Raw genomic sequence first — 25,365 nt, 5'->3', positions numbered from 1 at the left:
AAACTCCTACAAAATTGAATACCAAAAAAGAGTGAATGAAAATTATGATAAAGGCCCTTACTAAAAAAATATATATATTAAAAACCAGCGACAAACTTTTAAATATAACTCCAATCTGCAAATGATTAGTCATTAAATACAGTTTCAATCTGTAAAAAATTAGTCTTTGGCCTGTCGGATTAGGAGAAACTGTAGAAAACCAAAAAAATTATGTAAAAACAAATTTGATTTGGCTTATTGTTCACTTAAACAAGTATCGAAAATTTAAATATCATCTCATGCATGCAGTAATTCATTAATTCATTAATTCATTAATTCACCAAAACAGTATGAAAAGGCTTAATTCCACCACGAGTGAAGTTATTTGCCTGGTTTGTGCTGATAGGAAGAGTGAATACCAAAGAAAGATTGTTTAGGCTATGTATTATTAGTAATGGTGATAACAGGTGTGTTTTGTGTAAAAAAGATGTTGAACATATCTATCACTTGTTTCTTGGTTGTGAGTTTACCTGGCAGGTGTGGTGTGATTGGCTATCTGACTTTGGGAGGTTGTGGTCTATTCCGGAGTCACTGAAATAACATTTTGAAAAGTTGGACAAGAGTTGTTAACAGGAAAGAGGAGTAGAACAAGTGGCTTATATGTTTCTTTGCATTTATTTGAAATATGTGGTTAGAAAGGTACGGGCGGATCTTTAATAACAAAGAATCCGAAATACAAGAGGTGTTTCACAGATCCTTGACCAATTACAAAGAATGGTGTAATTTAGATCTATTTTGTTGTTGATGGCGATGTCGGAGATAACACTAGAGATTGTTTCAGACTTTTATTCTTTGCTTGTTGTTGATTGAGTCTCTGGTTGAAACTTTGTCACTTCACTTTATTGTGTTGAACTCTTATTTTAAAAAAGATGACAAACAAACCTTTAGATCGAATTATATGAAAAACATTGTATCAATTCTTAGTAGTCACTACACCCACTAACTACTACTAGAAAGTAGAAACTATTAGCATATTTTTATTCTCTCTTAATTTTAATTTATTTTCAACAAGAACAAATTAAATAAATTTATGGATAAATAACAACTTACTGTTTATAAATTTTTAAAATTTAGATCTTCTAAAATTAAATTTTATTTGAGAGAAAAAAAATAAAATTTTTTATTTTTAAATAATTTTTTATATTTTTTTATCTCATTTACAAAATAAATAATAAAAAATTACGTTTTATCTTTTAAAATAAAATTCAAAATTTAGAGAATTCAAATCCAAATTTTGTATTGATTTTTTTATATATAATTAATTTGAATAAAACATAATCTAAAACAAAAACGCCCAATCTATACAATTTTTTCTTCTATTTTGAACCCTTTTTTTATGGGTGGGTCCCAACTTCAATTATTATAAATATCTTATTAGTCCTTGGCCTTGTGCTTGTGCATATCTTTGTCTCTGCTGCCTCCAGAACCAATGGATTCTAAGTTGCCTTTACACCACAGGAAAACACAAAAAACCATGACCTGCTACCTTGTATTTTGACCATTAAATTGATTCAAGGTCTTCTTTTTCTATGTTCTCTTTTCCCTTCTCGATATCTATCCAAGAAGAAGAAACACGAAAATGGCTACTTCTGCATCTTGTAGTAGTACTGAATCAGCACTCATGACAAAAACATTGCAGGGTAGTAGAAGAAGGTTCAGAGCACCAATTGGTTTCAGAGTTTCTATGCCACGTAAACTAAAGCTATTCACTAGAATCCGAGCTTCTTTGGTGGACTCATCTGATTTTGTTAGTCGCATGGAAAAAACCTGGTTAATCTCCCAGGTACGTTTCAAATTCTTGTTTCCATCATGTGCTGCTGATGATGATAACATTAAATTAATAAATCTCATATTCTTTATTTTTTGCACGAAATTTCTAAGTTGGTATGCTTCTGATAAATTAATGATGAATTCTATTTACATGGTTCAATTAATTAACTTATCAAATGAGTCAATGCTTGTCTAATCTCCAAAATGTTGTTTCAATATGACTTATCCCTTTACAAACCTTTTGCTTCACCCATTTATTATATATCATGTTTATTTTATTTTATTTGATTGATTTTGTATCATGTTTATAATGATACTATTACATATCATGGTCTTTCAAGTTTTTCTCTGCCTTTTGCCGCCTGTCAATCTTCCATCTGATTCACCCTCCGAGAATTGGATTCTCTGCAAACCTTTTTCTTACACGTCCAAATCACATGAGATGAGATTCTACTATCCAATAATGAATGTGCCAATTTTATTAAATCGGACAGGTATTATTAGATGGAGGGAATAATAAAACTGCACAAGTCCCTTGGCCTAATATGCTGGTATTGTGTAATTATAAATTATGATAGTCATAGTGGTATCAATGGTTACATCAGCTATGACTTCAAAACAGCTCAGCTGAAGACAAGTACAAAGGAGAAGGAATGAAGAAAACTAGCAAGGATTTTAATGTTCTAGAATATAAATTTAGTTACCTTTTTCTTATAGCTCCATGTTGGTCATTGTTCTCAAAAACTCCTGATGTTTGCAGCAACCACGGCCAATTGTTTGTTCGTCTTGCAACTCAAAGGGGCATACTGAATGCAAATGGTGTGGAGGTACTGGTTTCTTCATTATTGGTGACAAAATGCTCTGTGAAGTTCCATCGAAAAATACCAGCTGTATTATTTGCAATGGCAAGGTACCTCCATGCTCAAAACTTAATTGTTTAGATCCTTAGCACTTCAATTTAGAAGAAGACTCATCATGCCATTACTTTGTCATACTTTTTCAGGGATCCATGTGTTGTTCTAATTGTCAAGGAACCGGCTTTCGCGCAAAGTGGTTGGAAGAACCTCCAACTTCAAAGTAGCAAAGATACCATGGACAATTATGATGCAAAGGATTGGACTTAATTATACATAGTAATCTACTCGCTGATGATTCAAAGTGCATTGAAGTGGTTTCAAAACAGGCATACAACATTAAGTTGTGAGATAACAAAGTAATACATCATTAACATGTGTCTATGTTTCATGTCAAGAGGATTGTATAACTAACTTATAAGAGATGCAGCTAAGCTTCAACAACAGATTATATCTGCAGTGAAAACCATATTGTTCTGCTGCTTTTGTTTTGAATTATATAATGTCTTTTACATGTTATTGTTTCTTTTTTTTTTCTGTCTAATTCTGATTGAACTATCAGAATTTGAGTCCTATTACTAGACACAAACCTGAGCTGACTGGCACTTACATATAGTTCTAGCGGGAGATCTTGCCATGTAACAAGATTCTGTTTCCCTGAATAAGCTTTCCAACCTGTTGCACATTGGTGGCATTCTTGCCTTGGTTGCTAATTTTACTTTGTTTTCATATTTTTCTATCCCAGAAAAAAGGATATTTTAAAAAAAAGAAAAAGAAAAAGAAAAATGAGAATAATCAATTTAACGAAAATTGTACATGTTGCAAACATAATTGTTTTCATGTCTATAATTCCAATCCTTCACAAAGTAAGGAGTAACAACTCTGGACCAGAGTTCTATTGATACTACAACACAAGGTTGGAGTTTGACATAAATTGCGACATCTACAACCTTCATGAAAGCTGTTCAATTACTTTGAACTATTGCTGAGAAGAGCAGTTTGTTTAGATCTCCAGAATCAGCATCATGTGTTTCATCCCCTGCATCAACGCATACATGGTTACTGAGACATTTGTTTAATGCACTCATGATTTCGGAAGTAACATGCAAAAAAAATATTTAAGATCACATTATGATAAGAAAAGGTGACAACTGTTATAAATATATTAACAAGAACATAAAACTTGTCACTAATCATCTCTTCTAAAAGCTTAAGTAGCTACAGAGGTCAGAGATACAACTAAGTGACATCATATATTAACATGAGAAGAAATAAGTAGGGCAAGCAGGACGAAGTTAATTGTAGGGGTGTGCAAGGCTCGGATATATTTCAAAGTCCAAACTGCATCTAAATTGCAACCATCTTTTTGCGGTTTAGAAACCAAATTGCATCCACTTTTTATGAGGCAAACTGGTATGCATGCAACATCGCAAAAGAGAGGCAAAAAAATTCTGAACACATGACTTATGCAGTTCTGCAGTTGATGAGTTAAAAATAATTGCGATAAGAAGAGATAAACATAAGTGCATGAGAACTTGAATGAGTGTCTTGACAACTGCTACAGTAGTAGTAGTACGGACTAGGAGAACACCAATTCCTTCGGAGAAAGCTCAAATTGTTCCTTCTTGTGGCTCAGGAACAACTGTCTCGCAAACCTTGAGCCAGAAGTGGTAACACATATTTAGACTTAAGACTCGATCATTTACTCGAACCCAAACCCAAACCCCATTCTATATTTCTCTCCCTTTTCTGTTCTTGCACACTGGACAATAGTTGCTTTTATAAATTCCATCCCTCCTAACAATTTGGAAAAAAAAAATATATACATTCAATCAAAACTTCTGTTTCGAAAACACTTTCACTGTCATCTAATAAAAATTACACATCAATATTTAAATAGGCAGTCATAAATGTCTGGAAAATTGATAAACCAAAAAGCCCAAGAAATACCTTACCTATTTTGGATCTCACTTGCATTGTCCATTCCTCAATTATCTGCACAATCAGTTAAAACTTTGTAAAATTCATTGCAACTTGAAGCTTTAGGGACTAGAAAATCAATTTGCACTTGATTGGCTCAAGAAAAATATATTAACATGGAAAACAAAATTTACTCATTTCAACTTAAGAACATAACTCTGATCAAAATGATTTTCATTCCATTCTCTATTTTCCACCTTTCCGCTCTCCACCAACTCAATCACACGGAATCTTTGTTATGTTGGAGGCAGTGCAATATGAAAGATACCCAAGAACAACTTTGCTTGGGTAAAATACATGTAAGCAAAGCCTCATATTTCTTAAATATTGGTTGCTTGCTGGCAAATGGTGTAAACACTTGAAACACCACTTGGAAAATAGGCAACCATTGAGAATTGCAGAAGACACATACATAAATAACCATCACGCTCCACTTAGTAACCTCCAAAATGAAAAAAACTGCATTGTGAAGTGATGCTTTTTCTTCCCTTATGAAATCAAAACTATCAGGGAATGCAATGATGCATGATATTTTGAAGAACTAACAGGATAAATCTTATTGGGAAGCTAGACGAACCATTATGAAATTCTCTTTATAATACATTAATGAGAAAACTACAAGAAATTTCATCACTACATCTGTTTAGAAAAAAAAAAGGCACAATTCACAAGATGACAAGAAGAATTTCATCACTTCATCTGTTCATCGCTTTTCTTTTTCCTCTAAAAATTAAAACACACACAAAAAAGGGCAGAAAAAACAACATACAGAGAGACACAATTACCTGTTGGAAGTTAGTAAAAGCCTCATCATCTTCGCCGGTGAGGGGGATGCCCACAGATGCTTGCATGCGCTGCACTAAATTTCTGTTCTCAACCAGAGTTCTCTGAGCCTTATCAATTAAATCCTGCACAAGTGAATAAACACAATGTCACAATCTACTTCAAAAATCAAAATATCAAATATGGAACCCTTTCTATTTCTATATACTGTCAATATCAGAAATTCACTCAATTCCAATATCTTCTCATCCTTTTAAGATCATTAGGCCACAGCATCTTGACGCTCACTAATTTTACAGGCAAGGTCACAACGACAAGCGTCCTCCTATATCATATCATGATTGTCCTACAATACTAATAGCAATTCTATTCAGTAACAAAGAAAAACCAGAATTTAGGTATATAAACATATACTAATTCAAACATCGATGAAACAAGGTATTCAAAAATTCAGCGTTTATCTTAACTTGTGAAGCTTACACGAGTTTAGGTAAACTTCAATCATAAAATTGAAGTTGCAACCTAATCATCTAAACCTGTAGTGTTTACTGTTTACAAATTAAGCCAAGAGTCTGATAAGTTTGCAATCAAGTATGGCAGCATAAAAAATTGAGAAAAATTACATATCATTATAGCATTGAAATTACGGAGAGTAAGTTATCTGTAATACTACAGAGTATAGAGAAACCTGCTTAGCAGCCAAAAGATCTTGACACTGCCCTTTCAATGTTGATATATCTTCCTGTATCTTCTTGATTCTCGAAACCAGCTTCATAGGGTTTGCCTGGAAAAAAAAAATAAAGATTAAAATTAAAATTGAAGCATAAATGTGAAAAGTGCGAAGTGGAAAAGGAGTGAAAAAACGAACGTTGTCAGGGTAAAGGGTTTGGAACTCCTTTTCGAGGGAGTGGTGAACGAAGTTGAGATCGTGATTGGCTTTTCTGAAGAGGTTAAGAACACCATCTGTTGCTTGATGGCGTTGGATTTGTTGATGAAATTGGTGACCCATTATTCTCTTGTGCCTGTGCAGGTAGTGGGATCAAAATGTCGAAAATTTTCAAACTTCAAACTTCTAAACTTCTCACATACACATTCCTTAGGAGCCAACTAAATTCAAATTTTTTTTGGGAGTAATCTGACAAATAAACACCTAAGTATTTATATTTCGAATAGTCCTAAAAATAAAAAATAAGAAGAATTTTAAGTAATTTTGATAGTTGATCTCAATTATTAAAATTATTATAATATTAATATTTTTAATATTTTTTTAAAATAATATTAATAAAATCTTTTAAAATAATAAGTGTGGTAAAGTTTTTTTTTTAGTGGTCTTCCCGTTAGATTATCCATATATGAAAATTTTATGTTTTTTTATATTGGTGAAAATTAAAAGAGGAATTATAATTAACTTGATGATCAAAGAGAATGAACTAGGTAGGGTGGAAACAAGTGTATGTGCATATTATATGAGCACATTATTTATAAATTATCTCTAATGATTAGTATAGAATGTCTTAATTTAAATTAACTTGTTCATATTTATTATTTTAAAATATTTTATTGGTATTTTTTATAAAAACTAATATGTCTGAAATATAAATTTTTAAATATTTATTTATTATTTTACTTTTTTTTTAATAAATACCCAATCCAAATCAATACTTGTCTATTTTTTTGAAGGAGAAGGTAATTTTTGTCAAAAAAATATATATATTTTGGTTTTCAACAAAATTATTTCGCGACAATACGATCATTCTATTAAAAAGGTAACATACATTAACATTGTGATCCTTTTATTTATAATTTATTTGGATTTTAAATCACCAAAAAAAATTCTATAATAAGACCAATTATCATCACTGCTATTATCGTCTTTTTTATTATTATCGTTATAATTTTTATCTCTATTATTTTAATTATGTAGTTATATCTTCTTGTGATCATTATCTCTTCTATCACTATTAAGACTGAGAAAAACATTTTTAACATTATCATTCTCTTCTCTTATTTTCTGTGCACGTTATTTCTTTTTTAAGAATTTTATATTAAAATTATTTTTTTTGTGACATCACTTTTGGCAATAATCATTTTTCACTTAAGTACTTAATTATTACTAGTGAAAGAGTTTTTTAAAATTAATTTCTGTTACTATTTAACATTTTTTAATGAAAAATTTGTGCATTTTAAAATAATTTTGTTATGAGCCAAAATGTCTCTTTTATTTTACGGAAATCGCATTGTTTTTTAAAAAAATAGACAAAAAATAATTTGAAATGCATACTTTTTTTTTTAGGTATAATATAGGTCAAAAGCCATAAATATTACATGTTAACTAGAGGAGGTATAGTCATTCGTCTCCGATTCACCTCTATAGTTTTTTGGCGATATCTAATCGCATGGAAAGATCAAAATCTGGTGACATGAGTGTTTTTGCTCCTTTGAATTATTGGGCGAATTCCTTTTTAATATGACAGCTATGCATGTCAAGAACTTTTTATTTTTAATATGATGAAAGGAATAGTGTATATGTGAGTTATGGAGGTGTATGGTGATTTACTGATATATGATGACTGTTTAAAAGAAATCGGACTATCCGATTTGAGATACTGAAAACTCTAGTCTGATTTGTGTACTGGCAGAAAATTCTGAGTTCGATTTGTGTCCCCTCTCTCTTTGCAATGAAATCGGACCCTCCGATTTGTGTATTTTCCACAATTTTAAAAAACACCAAAAATTACAATGTTCAGGTATATCACCACTCCTACTTCCATAACAAAAAAAAAAAAATAGCCGCATGTCAACCTATATAAAAGAAGACAGCTACTCTCATAAAAATGTTAAAAACATTTTTTCATGATGTTTCCTGTTTAAAAAATATAATTTATTTATTTTGTAATACTTTAAATAAAATTAACACTTTTACTTTAAATAAAATCAAATCTTATAATTTATCATCTAATGATCAAAATAATATATCTTTACATGATAACAATAATTAAATCTTCATGGGAGTAGCTACCATCAAAAAAACCTACCTCCTCAAGATAAGGTACTAATGTTCAAGTAAATTCTTATTCCTCTTGAAACCAAGACATGTTAAAGATTATGTTTAAGAAAATAGACAATAATAGGAGTATAATTCAAACAAATTTTTTAATTACAATAATCAACTCTACCCACACAGGCATAAATCTTTTACCACTCTAGCATATTTTTTACTAGGAATATTAAACATGCGTGTGTATATAATCAACTCTACCGAATATAATAAGTTAATAACTCTTTAACACTAAAAATAAACTAAACATGCGTGCATATAATTTTCACATAAAAAAGTGTAAATTTCTAAATAAATTCTAACCACACTAAAAAAAAAAGTGACTTCTTTTACCAACAATCATCTCAACCTAAACTAACATAACTGAACTAAACATGCATATAAATTGTATAAATTATAACTCACATTGCTAGCTTTTAATCTATCTATATATCAATTAACTTAGAACAAGGAAGAAAGCTAAGCAATGATACCTTACAATTCTGCCTAACTCTGCTTGGAGTTGTGCCAATGCCTCCTCTTCAACCAATAGCTCACGCAACTTAACTTCAAATTTGTAAAAACAATTATTTAAATTTTTAGGATAAATAATTTTATCACATAAACACATTAATAAATAATGTGATAACTTTTTGGTTTTTTACATTATCCTCCAATCCGAGAGGTTAATGACTAATACATACGTCGCAGATCTGAACTCCATTTAAGGGTCTTTCGTTGGCTAATAATGGGTTGCTGCATGCACAAGGCTAAATTTAAAATTCTGACACTTAAGCAGACAAGTGAACTGACTATTCGAAAAATCCAAATTGGTTAAATAATGGCATAGCTGAAAATGCATGAGTGCATGACCAAATGGGAACTGTATGTCACATAGTTGATCCAACCCACAATAAATGTAGCCTTAAATAGAATCATCAACCTCCTTGACAGATTCTGTTGTATGATTGCATCTCTTTATCAAGTGAGACACTCTATTCTATGCACAAGTTGTACCACAAATAAAATAAGTCTATGGAGACAACAAGAGCAGTGGTGTTTACCAATATTATTATTGCCGTGTCTTCACTTTTTATAGTTGGATCTGTTTCGGGAGGTGGTAGCCTCTTCTTCAATTTCTATGGAAATTCATGTCCAGCTGTAGAGTTTGTTGTGAGGAATGCAGTCACCTCTTCCTCTTCTTCTGATCCTTCAATTCCTGGAAAGCTTCTTCGCTTGCTTTTCCATGATTGTTTTGTAGAGGTTAGTGACTTAGTAAGTAAAATAGACTTGATTTTATTCTTTTAATTTAGAGAAAAGTGACAAATAAATATATATCGATTTACATTTTGGACAGAATAATCTCTAAAAAAAAGTATTAATAAAATTTTTTAGAATACCAAATATGAATATATTATCTTTAAATTAGTCCTTATAATTAAGATAAAATGTCTTAATTTAAATTAATTTATCTATGTTTGTTATTCTAAAACACTTTATTAGTATTTTTTTAAGAGATTAATCTAATCTGAAACGTCTTCAAAAATTTATTTATCATTTTACTTTTTAATTTAATTTAAATCACTCCAAAATTTAAATTTAATTACAAAAAGAATCACTGAGTCTAACCAATTCATTTATTTGGTTAAAATTTAGGTCAAAGATATATATTATAGAAAATATTTCAAGTGCACTGGAAAGTACTGGTACACTAATTATTTTAACCGTTGATTTCAATATATATATATATATATATATATATATATATATATATATATATATATATATTTTTTATAATACTCCCGATGCACTTAAAATGTTTCTTATACTATATATACTTATATAGCTAGCTCTCCTATATACTTTAATTTATTTTTTTCTCTTTAATTAATTAAGAGAATAAGCGATGAACTACTTAAAAGTTAAAATAACTATGCTTTGTGGCAATCATATTTTAGTACCCCTATTTGGAAGAGAAGCTTCCTAGCAATCCGTTCCTTTTATTTTCTTCCTTATTATTTAGGTTTAATTATTTTATTGGTTCTATAGTTTCGTAAAATTTTTAATTTGGTCCTGTATTTTTTTATTTTAATCGAGTCCTTGCACTAATTTTTTTTTTACTAACATCCTTGTAGTTTAAACATTTTAATTAGTTCGCTATATTTTTATGAAAAAAAATGTAATTAAGTCTCCAAAGCGATATTTCAACTTTACAAATTTATTTAACGTAAAAAACTTACCAACCATACTTTCCTAAATACTAAAAAAGAAAAATCAATCACTAATAAGTTAGGGATGCACATTTGGTATTCATGAGAAATTTGATTATGTATTTTGCTAAAAAAAATTGTCTAAATAACATAATACAAATATACATAAATACATATAATGATCGATTTTGTGGCCCCTTTTTTTGTGTCGGATGAGTATTTTTGAAGACTAATTACAAAATTCTAAAGTATAAAGATCTAATTGGACAATTAACTCAAATTATACTAAGTTTGATGACAACTAAACCTGAATTTAATGAAAGATGATTTTACTGTGACAAAATAATTGCAGGGATGTGATGCATCTTTGATGCTAAGAGGGAATAATACAGAGCTTAGTGATCCTGCAAATAGATCCATTGGAGGACTTTCAGTTATAGATTTGGCAAAAAGGGACCTTGAAATGTTGTGTCCTGAAACAGTTTCTTGTGCTGACATAATTGCTCTGGCTGCTAGAGATGCTGTTACAATTGTAAGTGCTGATTATATCTTCATTACAATATTATTATTATTGCTAATTATTGATTAATTATTTTGAGAACACAGACAGGTGGACCTATGATTCCAATTCCCACAGGTAGAAGAGATGGAGTGGTTTCAGTTGTTTCCAATGTCAGACCCAATATTGTGGACACAAGTTTCACTATGGATCAGATGATTAATCTCTTCTCCACTAAAGGATTGTCCTTAATTGATCTACTTGTTCTTTCAGGTGCATTTTCAATTTCTATTTTCTCTGCTACTTCTCTTTCATATATAATTTACAACTATAGTTACTTTGGTTAGGTAGAAAGAATTGAATTATTAATGCCTTGTAGAGTTGCAGATGAGAAACCAATACACCACATTTATTAGAATCACTGCTTTCCAGTTGGTACCATGCATGTTTTCCATTATATATAGTAGCTTTGAATTTTCAAACCCAACTTATTTTAGCTATAAAGTATAAACCATTGCATTATAATGAATCATCTTAGAATTTTGTCTGCTCAGTACCATTTATCACTCAATGCATTAATTATTTTGGCCCACTATTGTTTATCAATTTCTAGTGACAAATAATAGTCATGCCATGTATACAAAAAAAAAAAGTTACTAAATCAGTTATCCGTATAAAATACATATTAAAAACGCTTTCGCTTTGCGCTTGCAGGAGCTCACACCATTGGAGCAGCTCATTGCAGCTCCATTCAAAGTCGGTTCCAAGAAACCTCGAATGGAAAATTTACCCTCATTGACAAAACCCTTGACAGTAACTATGCCAATGATCTTATTCAACAGTGTCCAACAGGTGTAAGCCCTTCAGTGACAGTGAACAATGATCCTGAAACATCATTGGTCTTTGACAACCAATACTACAGGAACCTTATGAACAACAAAGGGTTGTTCCCATCTGATTCTGCATTGTTGATTGATGGAAGAACAAGGAAGCTAGTTGAGGATTTGGCAAATGATCAACAACTTTTCTTTCAGAGTTGGGGCCAGTCATTTTTGAAGCTCACAAGTATTGGAGTTAAAACTGGTGATGAGGGTCAGATTAGAAGATTTTGTGGAGCAACTAATTAATTAATGTATTGCATGCAATGCAACTATGGTACAACTGAAGAATTTTCTTCATGTAGAGGTTTTATTGCTTTCTTAATTATTTATTCTAGTTTGATGTATTTGTTTTGAATCTGTGCATAAGATAATTCTTATCAAATAATGGCAAATTGGATTGCTATGTCTTCCTTATTTTTACTGCAAAAATATTATATACATACTAAAAATCCAATAACAAATTCAGTGTTCTTCTCTTCTTTATTGACATCATTACTCATTACACAAAAACATAACATAAACTTCTCTCTGACTTGAGAAAGAGGTGCATCTATAGAAACAGCCTATGAAAAATATGAAAAATCTTTTTTTTTTTTCGAAATTTGACTAATTTTGTCAATTTATCCGAAAATAATTAAATCCGACGGTAATAAGCGAATTTCTAGTGATACATTCTACTCAAGAAATGGATAGTCGGTATAACCAACAACAGGATCAGGAGTGTAGAATGTCTCTCTATTATACTTGTTGAGAGGAGCATCATTAATTGCAAACCTGTTTGGCAAATCTGGATTAGCCAAGAACAAACGGCCATAAGCAACAAGATCTGCTCTATTTTGAGCAATTGCATCAATCCCACCTTGTTGATCATAGCCTCCAGCAGCAATGAAAGTGCCATTGAAGGCCTTTCTCATTGGCACCAAGCTGTGTGGACATTGAGTACTTATTTCAAGCACATTCTTCATTCTTGGTTCTACCATGTGACAATATAGAATGTTGTATTTGTTTAATTCATTAACAATGTAGAGTCCAAGTTTCTTTGGGTTGGAATCTCCACTATCTGCATAGTCTGCAAAAGGTGAGAGCCTAATTCCGACTCTGTTTGCACCTATCTCGTTTACAATGGCCTCGACAACTTCCAACGTGAATCGACAACGGTTCTCCAGAGATCCGCCATATTCATCTGTACGGTCATTCACTTGGTCTTTCATGAATTGCTCTAGCAAATACCCATGTGCTCCATGGATTTCAACCCCATCAAACCCTACAATTTACATCAGCATGAAACATTGCACTTATTATTGGATTAATTTACAAGGTGAACTTTCACGTACAGTTGTCCTCATGTTAGAAATAAGGTGAAAACTCAGATACAGTCAACTTCACGTGAAGTTGATAGTTGAGAGCCGATGAAATTAGTCAAATCAGTCAAATTATCTAACGGCTCTCAGGTATCAACTTCACGTATATCTGAGTTTTCACCTAAAAATAATCTAATTAGATTTATCAAATCATCTAACAGTTTTTAAATATCAACTTCTATGTTCATGTTATGTCATAGAATTGTTATATTTTGTTTGTCTTTTAAATTATGGTATCAATTATCAAATTAACTTGACGATTTTTAATTATTATTTTTATATAAAGATATTTTTACGTGAATAATCACTATAAATTAAATTACCTGCTTCTATAGCATTCCTTGCAGCAAGTCTGAAGTCATTAACGATATGAGGGATTTCATCGGTCCTAAGACGCCTTGGTGGTGTGTACTGAGCTTCATTACCATCATTCCGAAATTGTGGTTTGAGGGGCTTGTCTGTTGAAGAAATTGGAGCCTCTCCATTTGGTTGATAAGCTGTAATTGCCAAAATTACACAACAAAATGACGGATTCTTATGTTTATTTGTTTATTTTGTGAGCAGAGAATGATATAATATAGATCGAGAAAAACAAACACATTATAGTTAAAAATAAAAAATGTTAAGCGTCCATCAAAATCAACTATCGGTATAAATATGTATTTATATTTATTTTAATGTATATTTTATATTTTAATATATATTTTATACTAATAACTAATTTTGTATATATCTATAATTTTTGTTAAAAATATATGATGAGAAAAAAATTTTGTAAACAAATTATTTTTGTAACAATAATGTTAGGAAAACAATATCTAAATTTATCTCATATAAGATAACATTCATAATTTTATATAATATCTGTAACTACATATTTATTACATCTAATATTACACAATTAGTCTAATAATAATTAATAAAAATTAATAAAATAATTTTAAACTGATTTTTTATTATTTTTCAAATATTATTATTTTTGTGACTAATTTCAATCAAATATTTTTTCTTCTTTTTATGCATCTCCTTCTTTCCTTCAACTAATTTTTATTGTGCTAATATTTTATTGAACCGTAATTAAATTTAATTACCAAAATAACTTGATCACGTAGTATCACCATATCTTTTATACGAAAATGAAACCTTTAATAAGACACAGTTCTCACATCTCCTTAAGCATTTCAAACTTAATAAGTTCAGCTATCTCTAGAAGACTAGAAAGTAGACACATCATACACACATGCCCAAGTTAATTAATGTTAGTCTAAGAAGGTGGGTAAGAAAATTTTAGACAGAAAGTTAAAATGAGGAAAGTACCTGAACTTGATACCCTTCCAACATGCCAAAGCTGACAAAAGAATGTTGCACCTTTGGCATGAACAGCATCCACAATGGGTTTCCATGCCTCTACTTGCTCTTTAGTCCATATGCCCGGTGTGTGCAACATCCTTCATTTCACCATTATTCTTCATTATTTATATATTTAAATATACAAATATATTTAATTTCTCGACTAATTAAAAATATAAAAGCGTTTTTCTTTTTCTAAAACGCGAGATATCTAAATTCTTTTGGAGAACCAATTTGTTTTTATATATTTTGAAGGAAAATACTTAAATGTTTTGGTATTTTAAAAGATCAAGAATGTTTTTATATTTTCAATTAGTCAAAAACTTTGTGTCTTTGAATTAAAAAGTTAAGAATTTATTTTTTTTTCTCTCTAAAATAAAGTTAGAAAAGAAATACCCTTGAGCGGTGTTAGAGACTCCAGTAGCTTCAGTTATCAAAAAGCCTCCCTTAGAAGCTCTCTGGGAGTAATACAATACAGCATGGGACTGTGGAACATTGTCATAAGATCTCTGTCTTGTCAACGGTGCCAAAACAACTCTGAAATGACAAAATAATATTTTAATGTTAAACCTTATTAACTTGCTAAGTAAAAAGAAAACACATGATTAATAAGAGAAAAAGATTCTTATTATGACATACCTATGGGAGAGATTGAAGTTGCCCATTTTGTAAGGAGTAAGAAGAGGAATCACTGGAGCTTCACCCATTCTAATAATAATTAATTAGTTTCTGTGATATAATAATGTTGTTTATATGTTGGGATTAAAGCAAGATATCTGAACTCCAACATTGATAAGCCATTTATTTATAGAGAGTAAAGTGAAGGGAGTGGACCAGTTCTAAAAGGATCCATACAATGTATGTAAGTTATTGCTTTCAGAACTTGGTGTACACCGCAAAATAATATTTTCTCATTAAAATAAATACATCCTTATTTAACGCATTTTTCAATTATATTTATAATCAAATATTTATGATAACTAATAATGACTAAAATAATAATATTTATACAACATTATGCTTCAAAATTAATCATAATAATTTATCTTTATCTATATTAATTTGAGATTATGTGGATAAAATATAATTATATTATATTTAGAAAACGTAAAAGATATTCCGAAACAATTATTATGATGGCTTTGTTGCTAGTTGCTAATAATAGAAGAGGATGATGTCGGCCATTACGCACCATCACAACCACCGCTACGACAACTAGACACCAGGTTTGACACTTAGTTTAGCAGCCATTTGAAAGGCAACGACTTTAGTGAATTAGTGGGGCAATTTCAAACTGGATGGCTTTTTGCCTTGTTGGACTGAAAAAAAGTCAAAAGTCAAAACATCTTGACCAGCAGAACATACTATTTTTAATTAGTACTTTTTGATATCAATACTTTTAGATATCAGTTTAATTATTTTAATTTAATAGTTTAATAATATATTTTTAAATGTTATTGATTAATTATTAACAATAAATAATAATAAAAAAATTTAAACAATGATAATTGTTTCCAAAGACAATAAGCCTCTTAATTAAAAAAATATTTTTTTTGTTCTTGATCTTTACTCTTATGAAATTGGTTAGTTCTCTTGTCAATATTTTTTTTGTATTAACGGAATAAATCTATATGACATATTAAACTATTGATTTATCTGTTAAGAGTCAATTAAGATTGACAAATTCTTTTTTGTTGAGAGTCTCGATGTCTTTTAAAAGTAATGATCAGGGTCATTTAATTAGTTTTTCTTTCAATATTTTTTTGTTACTTTTTTTAAATATGTTGGATAAATTTATTGTGTAAAATTAAAAAATATTAGTAATTTTTAATTAAATTATTTTTACTTATAAACATTAAATAAAATATATATTAGTGATTAACATGTCACATAAATATATAGCTTATGATAGTTATCTTATCTTATCTTATCTTATCAAAGTCGGATAAGCCAGATAAGATAAGATAACTATCATAAGTTATATAAAGGAGAGCTAGAAGTCCTTAGGTACAAACTCATTCTTCATACTTTATACCTTTCAGGCTGCGTAGTATATTTGCAGATTCCACCACTTCGGCCACTCCAAGAAGACGATTCGACAACCGTTGCAAGTCCTGATCCTACAACCACTAACAACAATGGTTCTCGAGATCAGCATTGAACCCAGCATGATCACCGAAGTCGAGACTTACGACCTCACCTCCCGCCATTATCCTTACACCATTTATGCCGACGACCAACGCATCCTTTGCATCAACACCACCTCTTCCCAAACGCTCTCCAAGTGGCTCACCAACCTCCTCAAGTCCACTCCCAAAAATGTCCCGGTCATCGTGGGCGTAACCGCCGAGCACCAGTTTACCAAGTACACCAAGCGCGGCGTCAAGGACCACAGCTACGACTTCATCTCCCTCTGCGTTGGTTCTCACTGCCTCCTCTACCCTCTTCTCCAACAAGCCGACTCTTACAAAGCGAAGCAAAATCCTAGGCCCCTCTGCGACTTCTTCGCCAACCCTAGGGTTATCGCGGTGGGAATGGAGATCGAAAAGGTGAAGGCAAAGCTGGAGAAGCACCATGGGATCGAGCTGAAGAAAGCATTGGACCTTAAGGCGATGGGGGTGGAAGGGATGAAGGAGGTAGGGGAGAAGGTGGATCTGTGGCGATACAATCTTGACAAGTTGGCGAAGACAGTGCTGGGAAAGCACTTTGAAGTGGTGAGGCCGGAAGAGACGCTGGACTGGTACGATGAAGAAAGTTCGTGCTGTTATTACAATGTGTATACGGATGAAAAGACAATGTTCATCACCATTGATATTTATCTTTGCCACCTCATTGGTTTCGAGCTGCATGGTATAATCCATGGACATGAAGTGGGTAAGAGCCAAGATTCTAGTAAATCCAAGAAGAAGGTTAACAAGAAGAAGAACTCATGAGGTGCCTTTGATTTCTAAGATTAGTAATGAAATAATGCATGCATAGTTTGATTAGACTTTAGAGTAGTATATGACCATGATTCTATCCTTGTTAATGATAGTAACTTTTACCCTTTCAATTCTTATCTGGATTTGGATATAAATTTTTGTCATGTTGATTACTGCATAACTTTGAATGCAAGCAAGAAGTATTGAGCTAAAAATGGGTGAATCAAGATATATAATTGTTGCATAGATCAAGCAACATGCAGAACAAGTTAGAATATGTTCCTTAATTAATTTGCTCATCACACATGATTCCATTACTTTAACAAAGAGATATGTGCCTTTCTTGATGCATCATGGATAAGTTATCCATATTCTCTGCTGCTACTACTATATATAGAGGTGAGTATGTAAATACATGTTATTAACGAAAACCAAATACTAAAATGGCAGAAATAGCAGTAAACCTTGTTGTTGACAAACTAATCCCATTACTGAAAAGTGAGGCAAAGTTGCTGAGTGGCGCGCGTGGCCAAATCGAAAGCATCAGCGACGATCTACGGCTGATGCGAGCATATCTCAGGGATGTAGATGCAAAGGCGGAGATGGAGGCAGACAACTCTGATCAGAGCAGAAAAGAGTGGGTTGCTCAAATCAGACAAGTTTCCATCCGCATTCAAGATGTGATCGACCTTGTACAAGGTGGCCAACAATGATGATGACGACCACCACAATCCCCGCCGTGGACGGCGAAACGCCGTTGCTGGGGTTCTGTGCAAAATTTGTGACTTGCTCAAAAGTTGTGTACCCCGCCATGAGATTGCATCTGAGATTGGCGAAATCAGAGAGTCAATAAACAGACTCAAGGAAGCAAGACAATTGTACGGCGACTCCAATGCTGCTGCAGAATCAAGCGGCGGTCGCAGTTCATCACCGCAACGGCATTACCTTCGACTGCAAGCCAATTTTGCTGAAGAAGAAGAGCTTGTGGGGATTGAACATGCCAAGAAAGAGCTCACCAACTGGCTCTCAGAAGGCGCTGCTGGTCGCACAGTCATCGCTGTGGTGGGCGAAGGCGGACTTGGTATTCTGCTTCCCTCTCTACTTTCTATATTATGTTTCTCTCTGTCCAATTCAAAAATATTACATCCTAATTATAAAATGAGAAAGTTTTAGGTAAAATCAGTATTTAACTATAAAAAAAATAAAAAGTCTAGGGGCAGCATCTTACACCATTAAAAATATTATTGATGGCCAATTAATGGTTAAAAAACATCAAAATTGCTGGCCCCCTTAACATTCCTCGTAAAAAAAATTAGTGATTTTACATTATTAGATATAATCTCATACAATTAAAAACACTATTGATAATCAATTGATGATTACAAAACACAAAATTTATTGGCCTCGTAACACGCTTCTTATGAAATTATACTTGCGTCTTAATCTAATCTTTAAAATTTAAATTAATTTATTCAATTTGATTTTTTTTAATTTGATACCTATGACTCAGATTAGTTTTTCATCCTATTTAATTTTTTATAGAATTATTAATAACATATTTGAGATAGACTAACAATTATAAATGGTGACAATTAATTTTTTTTATTTCAATTCACTTCATAAAAATTCTTTAAAGCTTTTAAGTAAAATTAGGATTAAAATTATAAATTTTTCGTAGGGAACAAATTATCGAGGTAAAAAAATTTTAATTGCAAGCCATTAGAAGGTCTAATATATAAAATAGCCATTAGTCCATCTTAATATATTGTTATTGATAAATTTATAAAATTTTGACATTTATATTTTTAATAAAAATGTGAAAAAAGTAGAAAAAAAAGAAAACAGTTACAGAAACATAAAACTCTATATAATAATAAAAAAGAGAAAAGTCTTAATAAAGTTTGAACACTAAATAAAAATATATCCTCATTGTATATTGAAGTAAATTGTTGCCTCATTAATATAGTATTTTTATATTATGTTTTTATTAATAAAAAGGTAAAATCGTATACAATTAGATGTTATTAATTTTTTAATCAATTTATCAAATTTATATTTATTTTTTTCATATAATATAGCATTTTTATATTAATAAATAGTAAACAATTAAGGAAATACCTACTCTCTCATTTTTTATTTGAATATTTTAGATATGCATTATTTGGTTATATTTGTATCTGATAGATGATGATAATTACAAACTATTATTGTTATTTTATTGATGATTTATATTATTATCTTTAAATTAGTTTTTCTATTTTACTATTCAAGTAACATCAATAACATGCATTAAAGAGTTAAAGAAATGCTACGTATAAAAAAAAAATTTAAATTAATTATTATATATTTATGTATAAATATATATGTTATATTATTTATTTTTTATGTGTATTTTATATTATAATATATATTGTTAATTCGGTAGTTAATTTTTAGTGTATTTATAGAGTTTTTTTTGTTAATCTATTTCCATTAAATTCTTCTCTAGAAGTAATTATTTTTTAATTATGGTTCTTTAATTTTATCTTAGACGCTTTTATACATATTTAATCCTACCTTTTGGTCATGTATGATTTGAAACAGGTAAAACAACTCTGGTGAAAAATGTATACAAGCAAGAACAACAAAACCACCGTTTTGATTGTTATGGGTGGGTGGATGTATCTCGCTCACTCAAAGGAGTGCAGTTGTTCAAGACTTTGCTGCGGAGCTTTCATGATATGAAAGGAAGCAATGTGGACAAGAACCTTCATGCTTTGATTGAAGATACAAGAAAATACTTGGAAGGAAAGAAGTACTTAATAGTACTTGATGATGTTTGGGAAACAGAGCTATGGGGAGTTGTGGAATTGGCATTACCGAAAAATAATGGAATGATAATGATTACAACAAGAGATACGGGTGTTGCTGATTCTTGCAAAGTGTCAGCAAAAGTTCATACCTACCCACTGAAGCCTCTAGAACTCGAAAATGCCTTGAAACTCTTCCATTCGAAGGCATTTCAATCTGATTCCAAGAATCCGTCTGAAGAGTTGATGAAACTATCTGAAGATTTCACAAAAAAGTGCGATGGTGTGCCACTTGCAATTGTGGCTATAGCTTCTCTTCTGTCAACCAAGAAAGAAAGAGTCTCAGAATAGAAGGCGGTGTACAACAGCCTTCAATCAAAGCTTGCAAGCGATTCTCATCTTAAAGGTTAGGCACTGTCAGAAAGCTATGAGGATCTTAGTTACCACCTCAAGTCATGTCTCTTGTACTTTGGCCTTTTTCCCGAGCAATACGCAATCAAGAGGGGAAGGCTCATCAATTTGTGGATAGCTGAAGGGTTTGTAGAGTGCAGAGAGCACCAAAGTCAACGAGAAGTTGGAGAAGAGTACTTAGCTGAGCTCATTGCTAGGAGCTTGGTTAAGGTAGCTGATGTGAACACTTACGGCAGAGTTAGAAAGTGTAGAGTTCATGATTTGATGCATGACTTCATTGTGAAGAAATGTGAAGAGTTCAACTTCTGCCAAGTGAAGAAAGGTAACCCGTTTTATTTTGATAAATGGAGTAGACGTTTATCAATTGGCACAAATGTTGACTTTGTTGATCTGAGAACAAGTGCTGATAGAAACCAATGTAGCTTGTTGCGTTCTTTCCTTCTTTACAATAATGAGAAGAAAATGATAAGCACTTTTGTGAACTCACTTTTCTCTAAATTCAAGCTCTTGGTAACACTGGACTTTGAAAACATACGACTTGGTCATCTTCCAGAAACAATTGGAAACTTTGTCCACTTGAAATACCTAAATTTAAGAGATACCAACATTGAGAGCATCCCCAAATCCATCGGAAAGCTCCGAAACCTGGAGACTCTTGACCTAAAATGGACCAATGTGAGTGATCTTCCGGTGGAGATTTACTCACTTACAAAGCTGTGTTATCTTAATGTGTATACGAAAGCGTGGGAAGGTGTGAAATTAAAGAGAGGGATTGCAAATTTAACGGCCCTACAAAAATTAGCCTTGGTTGATGCAAGTGATAATGTTGGGGAACTGAAGAATTTGAAGCAATCGAGGAGTTTGAAGATCAAAAATGTTGTTGGAAAGGATGGAATGTGGTTGTGCAATGCTATAGAGAGCATGAGCAACCTATGCTCATTGACGATAAGTGCCAAAAACAATGAAATTCTTGAATTGGAGTCATTAACTAGTCCTCCTCCACACCTTGAGCGTCTTTACTTAGAAAAAAAGGTGACAGATTGGGTTTTTATACTCAAAAATCTAATCAAGTTGGAGTTGGTAGGGTTTAAATTCACACAAGACGAATTGTGTCTTGTAGGGCGTTACTTGCCAGAGTTGATGCTACTTTATGTCCGCTCATTCGAGGGTGATGAATTAAACATTCAAGAAGGGTGGTTCGAAAAACTACAAGCACTCTACATATGGGCTCCAACATTGAAAGCTATTAGAATAGATGCAGGATCACTGCCTTGCCTCCAACATTTCTCCCTCCCACTTTGGCATCGGAATCCAGAAGCAGCACAAGTGCCAGATCATGTTCGGAAACTCATGCCTAGAAACAGACAGATACTGAGAAACAGATACGCTGAGAGACAGAAACCAAGAGATAGAGATTGAAATATATTTCAGTAATCTGTTTGGTGCAATGGGAGATAGGAATTGAAACAAAAATGAAATTCTAATTTAATTTGTACAAAGCGTAAAATTAGAATTAATTAATTGAAATGAAATTATTTTAGGTATAAAATGTTATTAAAGTTTCAATCTCCATTTCTAACAATTTTAGTCTTCTGTGTCCCTATTTTTTTAGAGGTACTGAAATACTGAAATTTTAGAGATAAAAACAGAAATTTTAGTACCAGTCTCTAAATCAACAAACACAATACTGAGTCTCAATCTATTAGTTTCTATCTCAATATCTCAAAACAAACGGTACCATATAGTTATATACTATGTAGACTATAGAGCACCCGTCACTTGTTGACATTTTAGCAATATCATGTGGTTACTACTGCTTATTCATTATGTACATACACTTCTATATTTTCTTTTACACTTGGAAACATTAATGTACATATTGTGAAAATCAATTATATTCAAAATTGTTCTTTGCTTTTTGACATAGTAACTTTTCTCGATTAACAAAGCTTTGCACATGTCATCTTTATCTTACAAAACCATTTTTAGTTGCTATATATTAACTATCAACTAATATTAAGCTCCACAGTTCTTAAACCAGTTAACTACCAGATAATAACTAATTACATTCAGGAACGGAACACTCGTTGCTTACCAAATGTATAATATTTAAATATTTTAGAGAATAATGACTATGATAAATATAATTGTTTATAGTTTCTCCCAAGTACTGATGCTGATTATCTCCATGATGAGTTGCTCCCAGCCCCACACACAACAAATTAAGAATAAAGAGAGGATTGTTTTTACGCTATGTGGATCAGTAATTCGTGATTTGATAAAATAATAGTAATGACTAGGTTTGATTAAATTCTTCGCCGATTAATATTTTGGGATAAGAATCTTTGACTTTAACTTTGGGATTATTGACCCAACTTGGGATTATTGACCCAATTATGAAAACATGCCCCTTCCTAAATTATAGATACACAATATAATAATGCTTTGCACACTAATTTATTTTATATTTCATAACTTTTTAGTTTTTACTATTCATGATTGAGTTTCACATGATTTAGTTACTCATGTTTCTATTCATTTTACAAAACTCTCACCCCTATTTTTAGTTTTATACCATCCACGTCCTTATTCTTATATTTTTATTCATAAAATGTATGTGCCAATTAAATATGTTAATAGTAAAATAAATAGTCAAATTCATCTTCGAAATTATTTGTTTTTTAAATTGGTTTCCAAACAAATTTTGTAATTAAATTTGTCCTTTAAATATTTTAAATTAATCACGTTAGTCCTTCAATTATTTTTTTTGTTGACGGTGTCAAAAATTTGTTAATATGACACATTAAATGATACTATAACACATACGTAGGAGTCTTAATTGACTATTAACATGATAAGTTTATAAAATTAGATCAAAGCAAAACTTAATTGAGGGAATAACTTGAGGTATTGAAATCTCTAAATTTGAAATTTTTTTTATCTAATTTCATAAACTTATCATATTAGCTACCAATTAGGATTACTAGGTGTATATTGTGGTGTCAATTAACGTGTCACATTAACAAACTTTGACGTTATTATTAGCAACAAAAGTGACGGAATGACTAAAATGACTAATTTAAAATCTTTGAAAGACGAATTTGATTAAAATAATTTTTTGAAAACTAATTTGAAGAATAAGTGATCTTTTGAGGACTAATTTGATCATTAAAAAAAATATCATTTTCGTTCTTGATCTTTACTCTTATAAGACTGGTTAGTCACTCTGTCAATATTTTCTCTTTGTATTAACGAAATATGTCTACATGATATGTTAAACTGTTGATTTATCCGTTAAGAGTTAATTAGAATTGACAAATTCTTTTTTATTGAGAGTCTCGTTGTCTTTTAAGGTAATGGTCAAGGTCATTTAATGTTTTTCTAATATTTTTTGTTACTTTTTCTAAATATGTTGGCTAAATTTATTTTGTAAAACTAAGAAATATTAGTAATTTGTAAATTGTTTTTACTTATAAACATAAATAAAAGACATATTAGTGATTAACATGTCACATAAGTATGTTTCTGAGAGAAATCATTGACAGAAGAACTAACTAGTCTGACAAAATTAAATACCAAGAGACAAAATGAGTATTTTATTTATTTTGTCTTTGTAGTCCTTTAAAAAAAATTATCAAAAATCGTAATGGACTCATAATAATAAATTCTACTGACTTTTTAATATTTTTTTAGCTGTTATAATGCTTTTTTTTAAATAATTTTTAATTGATCTATTAATTAAATTCTAGTATTACATTATAATTAGAATTAAATAAATATTATTTATTTTTAAAATTAATTTAAAAATGAGAGATATATTATATTCCTAAATTATTTATAGATTATACTCTTTAAGAATATAAAACTTGCAATAAAATAAAACAAATTAAATAGTATGCAATTTTTTATCGAGTTAGCCCAACTTGCAATTTGCACCATTCTCTCCAAGTAACGAGTAACTAGTAATTAGCCATATAAACGGATGAGTCCGGGGTTGAAACTAAGTATATTTTGTTGTTAATATTTATTTATGTTTGGTTTTAATTTTGATAGTTCTAATTTATTTAAGAAAACTAGAAAAGCAATTGAAAATTTCTTCTAACTTTTTTTTAATGGACTTAATACATTTATAAAAACTATAAGCAGATTACATTATATTCAAAAAAAATTCATAAGACACAATAAGACAAAATTATACAGATGTGGATTAAGAAAAAAAATGTGACATAATTTTTAAAAAAAATATTATTTGTATACTAAAATTAGTCTCTAAAATTACTTACTAACGTATTTGTGTATAAAATATAAATATATGTATAATTTAGTTTATAGTTTAATTACTCTGTTAGTCTCTATAGTTTTGCGAAATTTTTAGTTAGATCTCTATACTTTTTTTCCTTTTAATTGAGTTCTTACACTAAATTTTTTTTAATTGGGTCTTTACATTTTTTTTTCTTTTATTTTGGTCCCTGTACTAATT

At 30.8% G+C, this 25,365-nt stretch overlaps 6 protein-coding genes across 8 annotated transcripts; 4 read left to right on the top strand and 2 right to left on the bottom strand.

The window, feature by feature from the left end:
* The first annotated feature begins 1,427 nt into the window (after positions 1-1,427).
* LOC112697609 (uncharacterized) lies at positions 1,428-3,182 on the top strand. Its single transcript, XM_025750850.3, has 3 exons — positions 1,428-1,822; positions 2,570-2,719; positions 2,813-3,182. Exons 1-3 carry the CDS (start codon positions 1,619-1,621, stop codon positions 2,888-2,890), a joined length of 432 nt encoding a protein of 143 aa, XP_025606635.1. The 5' UTR covers positions 1,428-1,618; the 3' UTR covers positions 2,891-3,182.
* Positions 3,183-3,441: 259 nt separating this feature from the next.
* On the bottom strand, positions 3,442-6,641 carry LOC112697608 (uncharacterized). Of its 3 annotated transcripts, none has more exons than XM_025750848.2 (5): positions 6,295-6,641; positions 6,115-6,210; positions 5,429-5,551; positions 4,619-4,658; positions 3,442-3,702 (listed from the first exon to the last, which is right to left on the bottom strand). In XM_025750848.2, exons 1-5 carry the CDS (start codon positions 6,433-6,435, stop codon positions 3,629-3,631), a joined length of 474 nt encoding a protein of 157 aa, XP_025606633.1. In that variant the 5' UTR covers positions 6,436-6,641; the 3' UTR covers positions 3,442-3,628. The 3 variants fall into 3 exon arrangements, with proteins under 3 accessions (XP_025606633.1, XP_025606634.1, XP_025606632.1); XM_025750849.2 differs by having other exon boundaries at positions 4,614-4,658; positions 6,295-6,569; XM_025750847.3 differs by having other exon boundaries at positions 3,442-4,460; positions 6,295-6,569.
* A 2,813-nt stretch (positions 6,642-9,454) lies between these two features.
* On the top strand, positions 9,455-12,474 carry LOC112697602 (peroxidase 46). Its single transcript, XM_025750831.3, has 4 exons — positions 9,455-9,726; positions 11,026-11,205; positions 11,280-11,445; positions 11,887-12,474. Exons 1-4 carry the CDS (start codon positions 9,499-9,501, stop codon positions 12,297-12,299), a joined length of 987 nt encoding a protein of 328 aa, XP_025606616.1. The 5' UTR covers positions 9,455-9,498; the 3' UTR covers positions 12,300-12,474.
* Positions 12,475-12,502: 28 nt separating this feature from the next.
* On the bottom strand, positions 12,503-15,818 carry LOC112697601 (12-oxophytodienoate reductase 1). Its single transcript, XM_025750830.3, has 5 exons — positions 15,404-15,818; positions 15,161-15,301; positions 14,732-14,862; positions 13,738-13,911; positions 12,503-13,317 (listed from the first exon to the last, which is right to left on the bottom strand). Exons 1-5 carry the CDS (start codon positions 15,469-15,471, stop codon positions 12,728-12,730), a joined length of 1,104 nt encoding a protein of 367 aa, XP_025606615.1. The 5' UTR covers positions 15,472-15,818; the 3' UTR covers positions 12,503-12,727.
* Positions 15,819-16,793: 975 nt separating this feature from the next.
* Positions 16,794-19,271, top strand: LOC112697603 (uncharacterized). Its single transcript, XM_025750832.3, has 2 exons — positions 16,794-17,698; positions 18,136-19,271. The coding sequence occupies exon 1, from the start codon at positions 16,903-16,905 to the stop codon at positions 17,695-17,697; it is 795 nt and encodes a 264-aa protein (XP_025606617.1). The 5' UTR covers positions 16,794-16,902; the 3' UTR covers position 17,698; positions 18,136-19,271.
* Positions 18,129-22,304, top strand: LOC112805941 (disease resistance protein RPM1-like). Its single transcript, XM_072220779.1, has 4 exons — positions 18,129-18,326; positions 18,385-18,766; positions 20,269-20,813; positions 20,886-22,304. The coding sequence occupies exons 1-4, from the start codon at positions 18,129-18,131 to the stop codon at positions 22,302-22,304; spliced, it is 2,544 nt and encodes an 847-aa protein (XP_072076880.1).
* The last annotated feature ends 3,061 nt before the right edge of the window (positions 22,305-25,365 follow it).

The sequence above is a fragment of the Arachis hypogaea genome, chromosome 16 (genome assembly GCF_003086295.3).
Source record: "Arachis hypogaea cultivar Tifrunner chromosome 16, arahy.Tifrunner.gnm2.J5K5, whole genome shotgun sequence".
NCBI classification, from domain to species: domain Eukaryota; kingdom Viridiplantae; phylum Streptophyta; class Magnoliopsida; order Fabales; family Fabaceae; genus Arachis; species Arachis hypogaea.
The sequence above is the reverse complement of the archived record's forward strand: the minus strand, read 5'-3'. Positions and strand labels throughout refer to the sequence as shown.

Excerpts from the sequence above, each read along its gene's own strand:
- LOC112697602 (XM_025750831.3), top strand. The coding sequence starts at position 9,499 with ATGGAGACAACAAGAGCAGTGGTGTTTACCAATATTATTATTGCCGTG. Across the intron at positions 9,727-11,025 it reads TCCATGATTGTTTTGTAGAG|GGATGTGATGCATCTTTGAT; the intron begins GTTAGTGACTTA and ends AAATAATTGCAG. Across the intron at positions 11,446-11,886 it reads TGATCTACTTGTTCTTTCAG|GAGCTCACACCATTGGAGCA; the intron begins GTGCATTTTCAA and ends TTGCGCTTGCAG.
- LOC112697608 (XM_025750847.3), bottom strand. The coding sequence starts at position 6,435 with ATGGGTCACCAATTTCATCAACAAATCCAACGCCATCAAGCAACAGAT. Across the intron at positions 5,552-6,114 it reads ATCTTTTGGCTGCTAAGCAG|GATTTAATTGATAAGGCTCA; the intron begins GTTTCTCTATAC and ends TCACTTGTGCAG. Across the intron at positions 4,461-4,618 it reads GCAAGTGAGATCCAAAATAG|GAGGGATGGAATTTATAAAA; the intron begins GTAAGGTATTTC and ends CCAAATTGTTAG.
- LOC112697609 (XM_025750850.3), top strand. The coding sequence starts at position 1,619 with ATGGCTACTTCTGCATCTTGTAGTAGTACTGAATCAGCACTCATGACA. Across the intron at positions 1,823-2,569 it reads AAACCTGGTTAATCTCCCAG|CAACCACGGCCAATTGTTTG; the intron begins GTACGTTTCAAA and ends TGATGTTTGCAG. Across the intron at positions 2,720-2,812 it reads GTATTATTTGCAATGGCAAG|GGATCCATGTGTTGTTCTAA; the intron begins GTACCTCCATGC and ends ATACTTTTTCAG.
- LOC112697603 (XM_025750832.3), top strand. The coding sequence starts at position 16,903 with ATGGTTCTCGAGATCAGCATTGAACCCAGCATGATCACCGAAGTCGAG.
- LOC112805941 (XM_072220779.1), top strand. The coding sequence starts at position 18,129 with ATGGCAGAAATAGCAGTAAACCTTGTTGTTGACAAACTAATCCCATTA. Across the intron at positions 18,327-18,384 it reads ATCAGAGCAGAAAAGAGTGG|GTGGCCAACAATGATGATGA; the intron begins GTTGCTCAAATC and ends ACCTTGTACAAG. Across the intron at positions 18,767-20,268 it reads GGTGGGCGAAGGCGGACTTG|GTAAAACAACTCTGGTGAAA; the intron begins GTATTCTGCTTC and ends GATTTGAAACAG.
- LOC112697601 (XM_025750830.3), bottom strand. The coding sequence starts at position 15,471 with ATGGGTGAAGCTCCAGTGATTCCTCTTCTTACTCCTTACAAAATGGGC. Across the intron at positions 15,302-15,403 it reads AACTTCAATCTCTCCCATAG|AGTTGTTTTGGCACCGTTGA; the intron begins GTATGTCATAAT and ends TTGTCATTTCAG. Across the intron at positions 13,318-13,737 it reads AAGGAATGCTATAGAAGCAG|GGTTTGATGGGGTTGAAATC; the intron begins GTAATTTAATTT and ends TGTAAATTGTAG.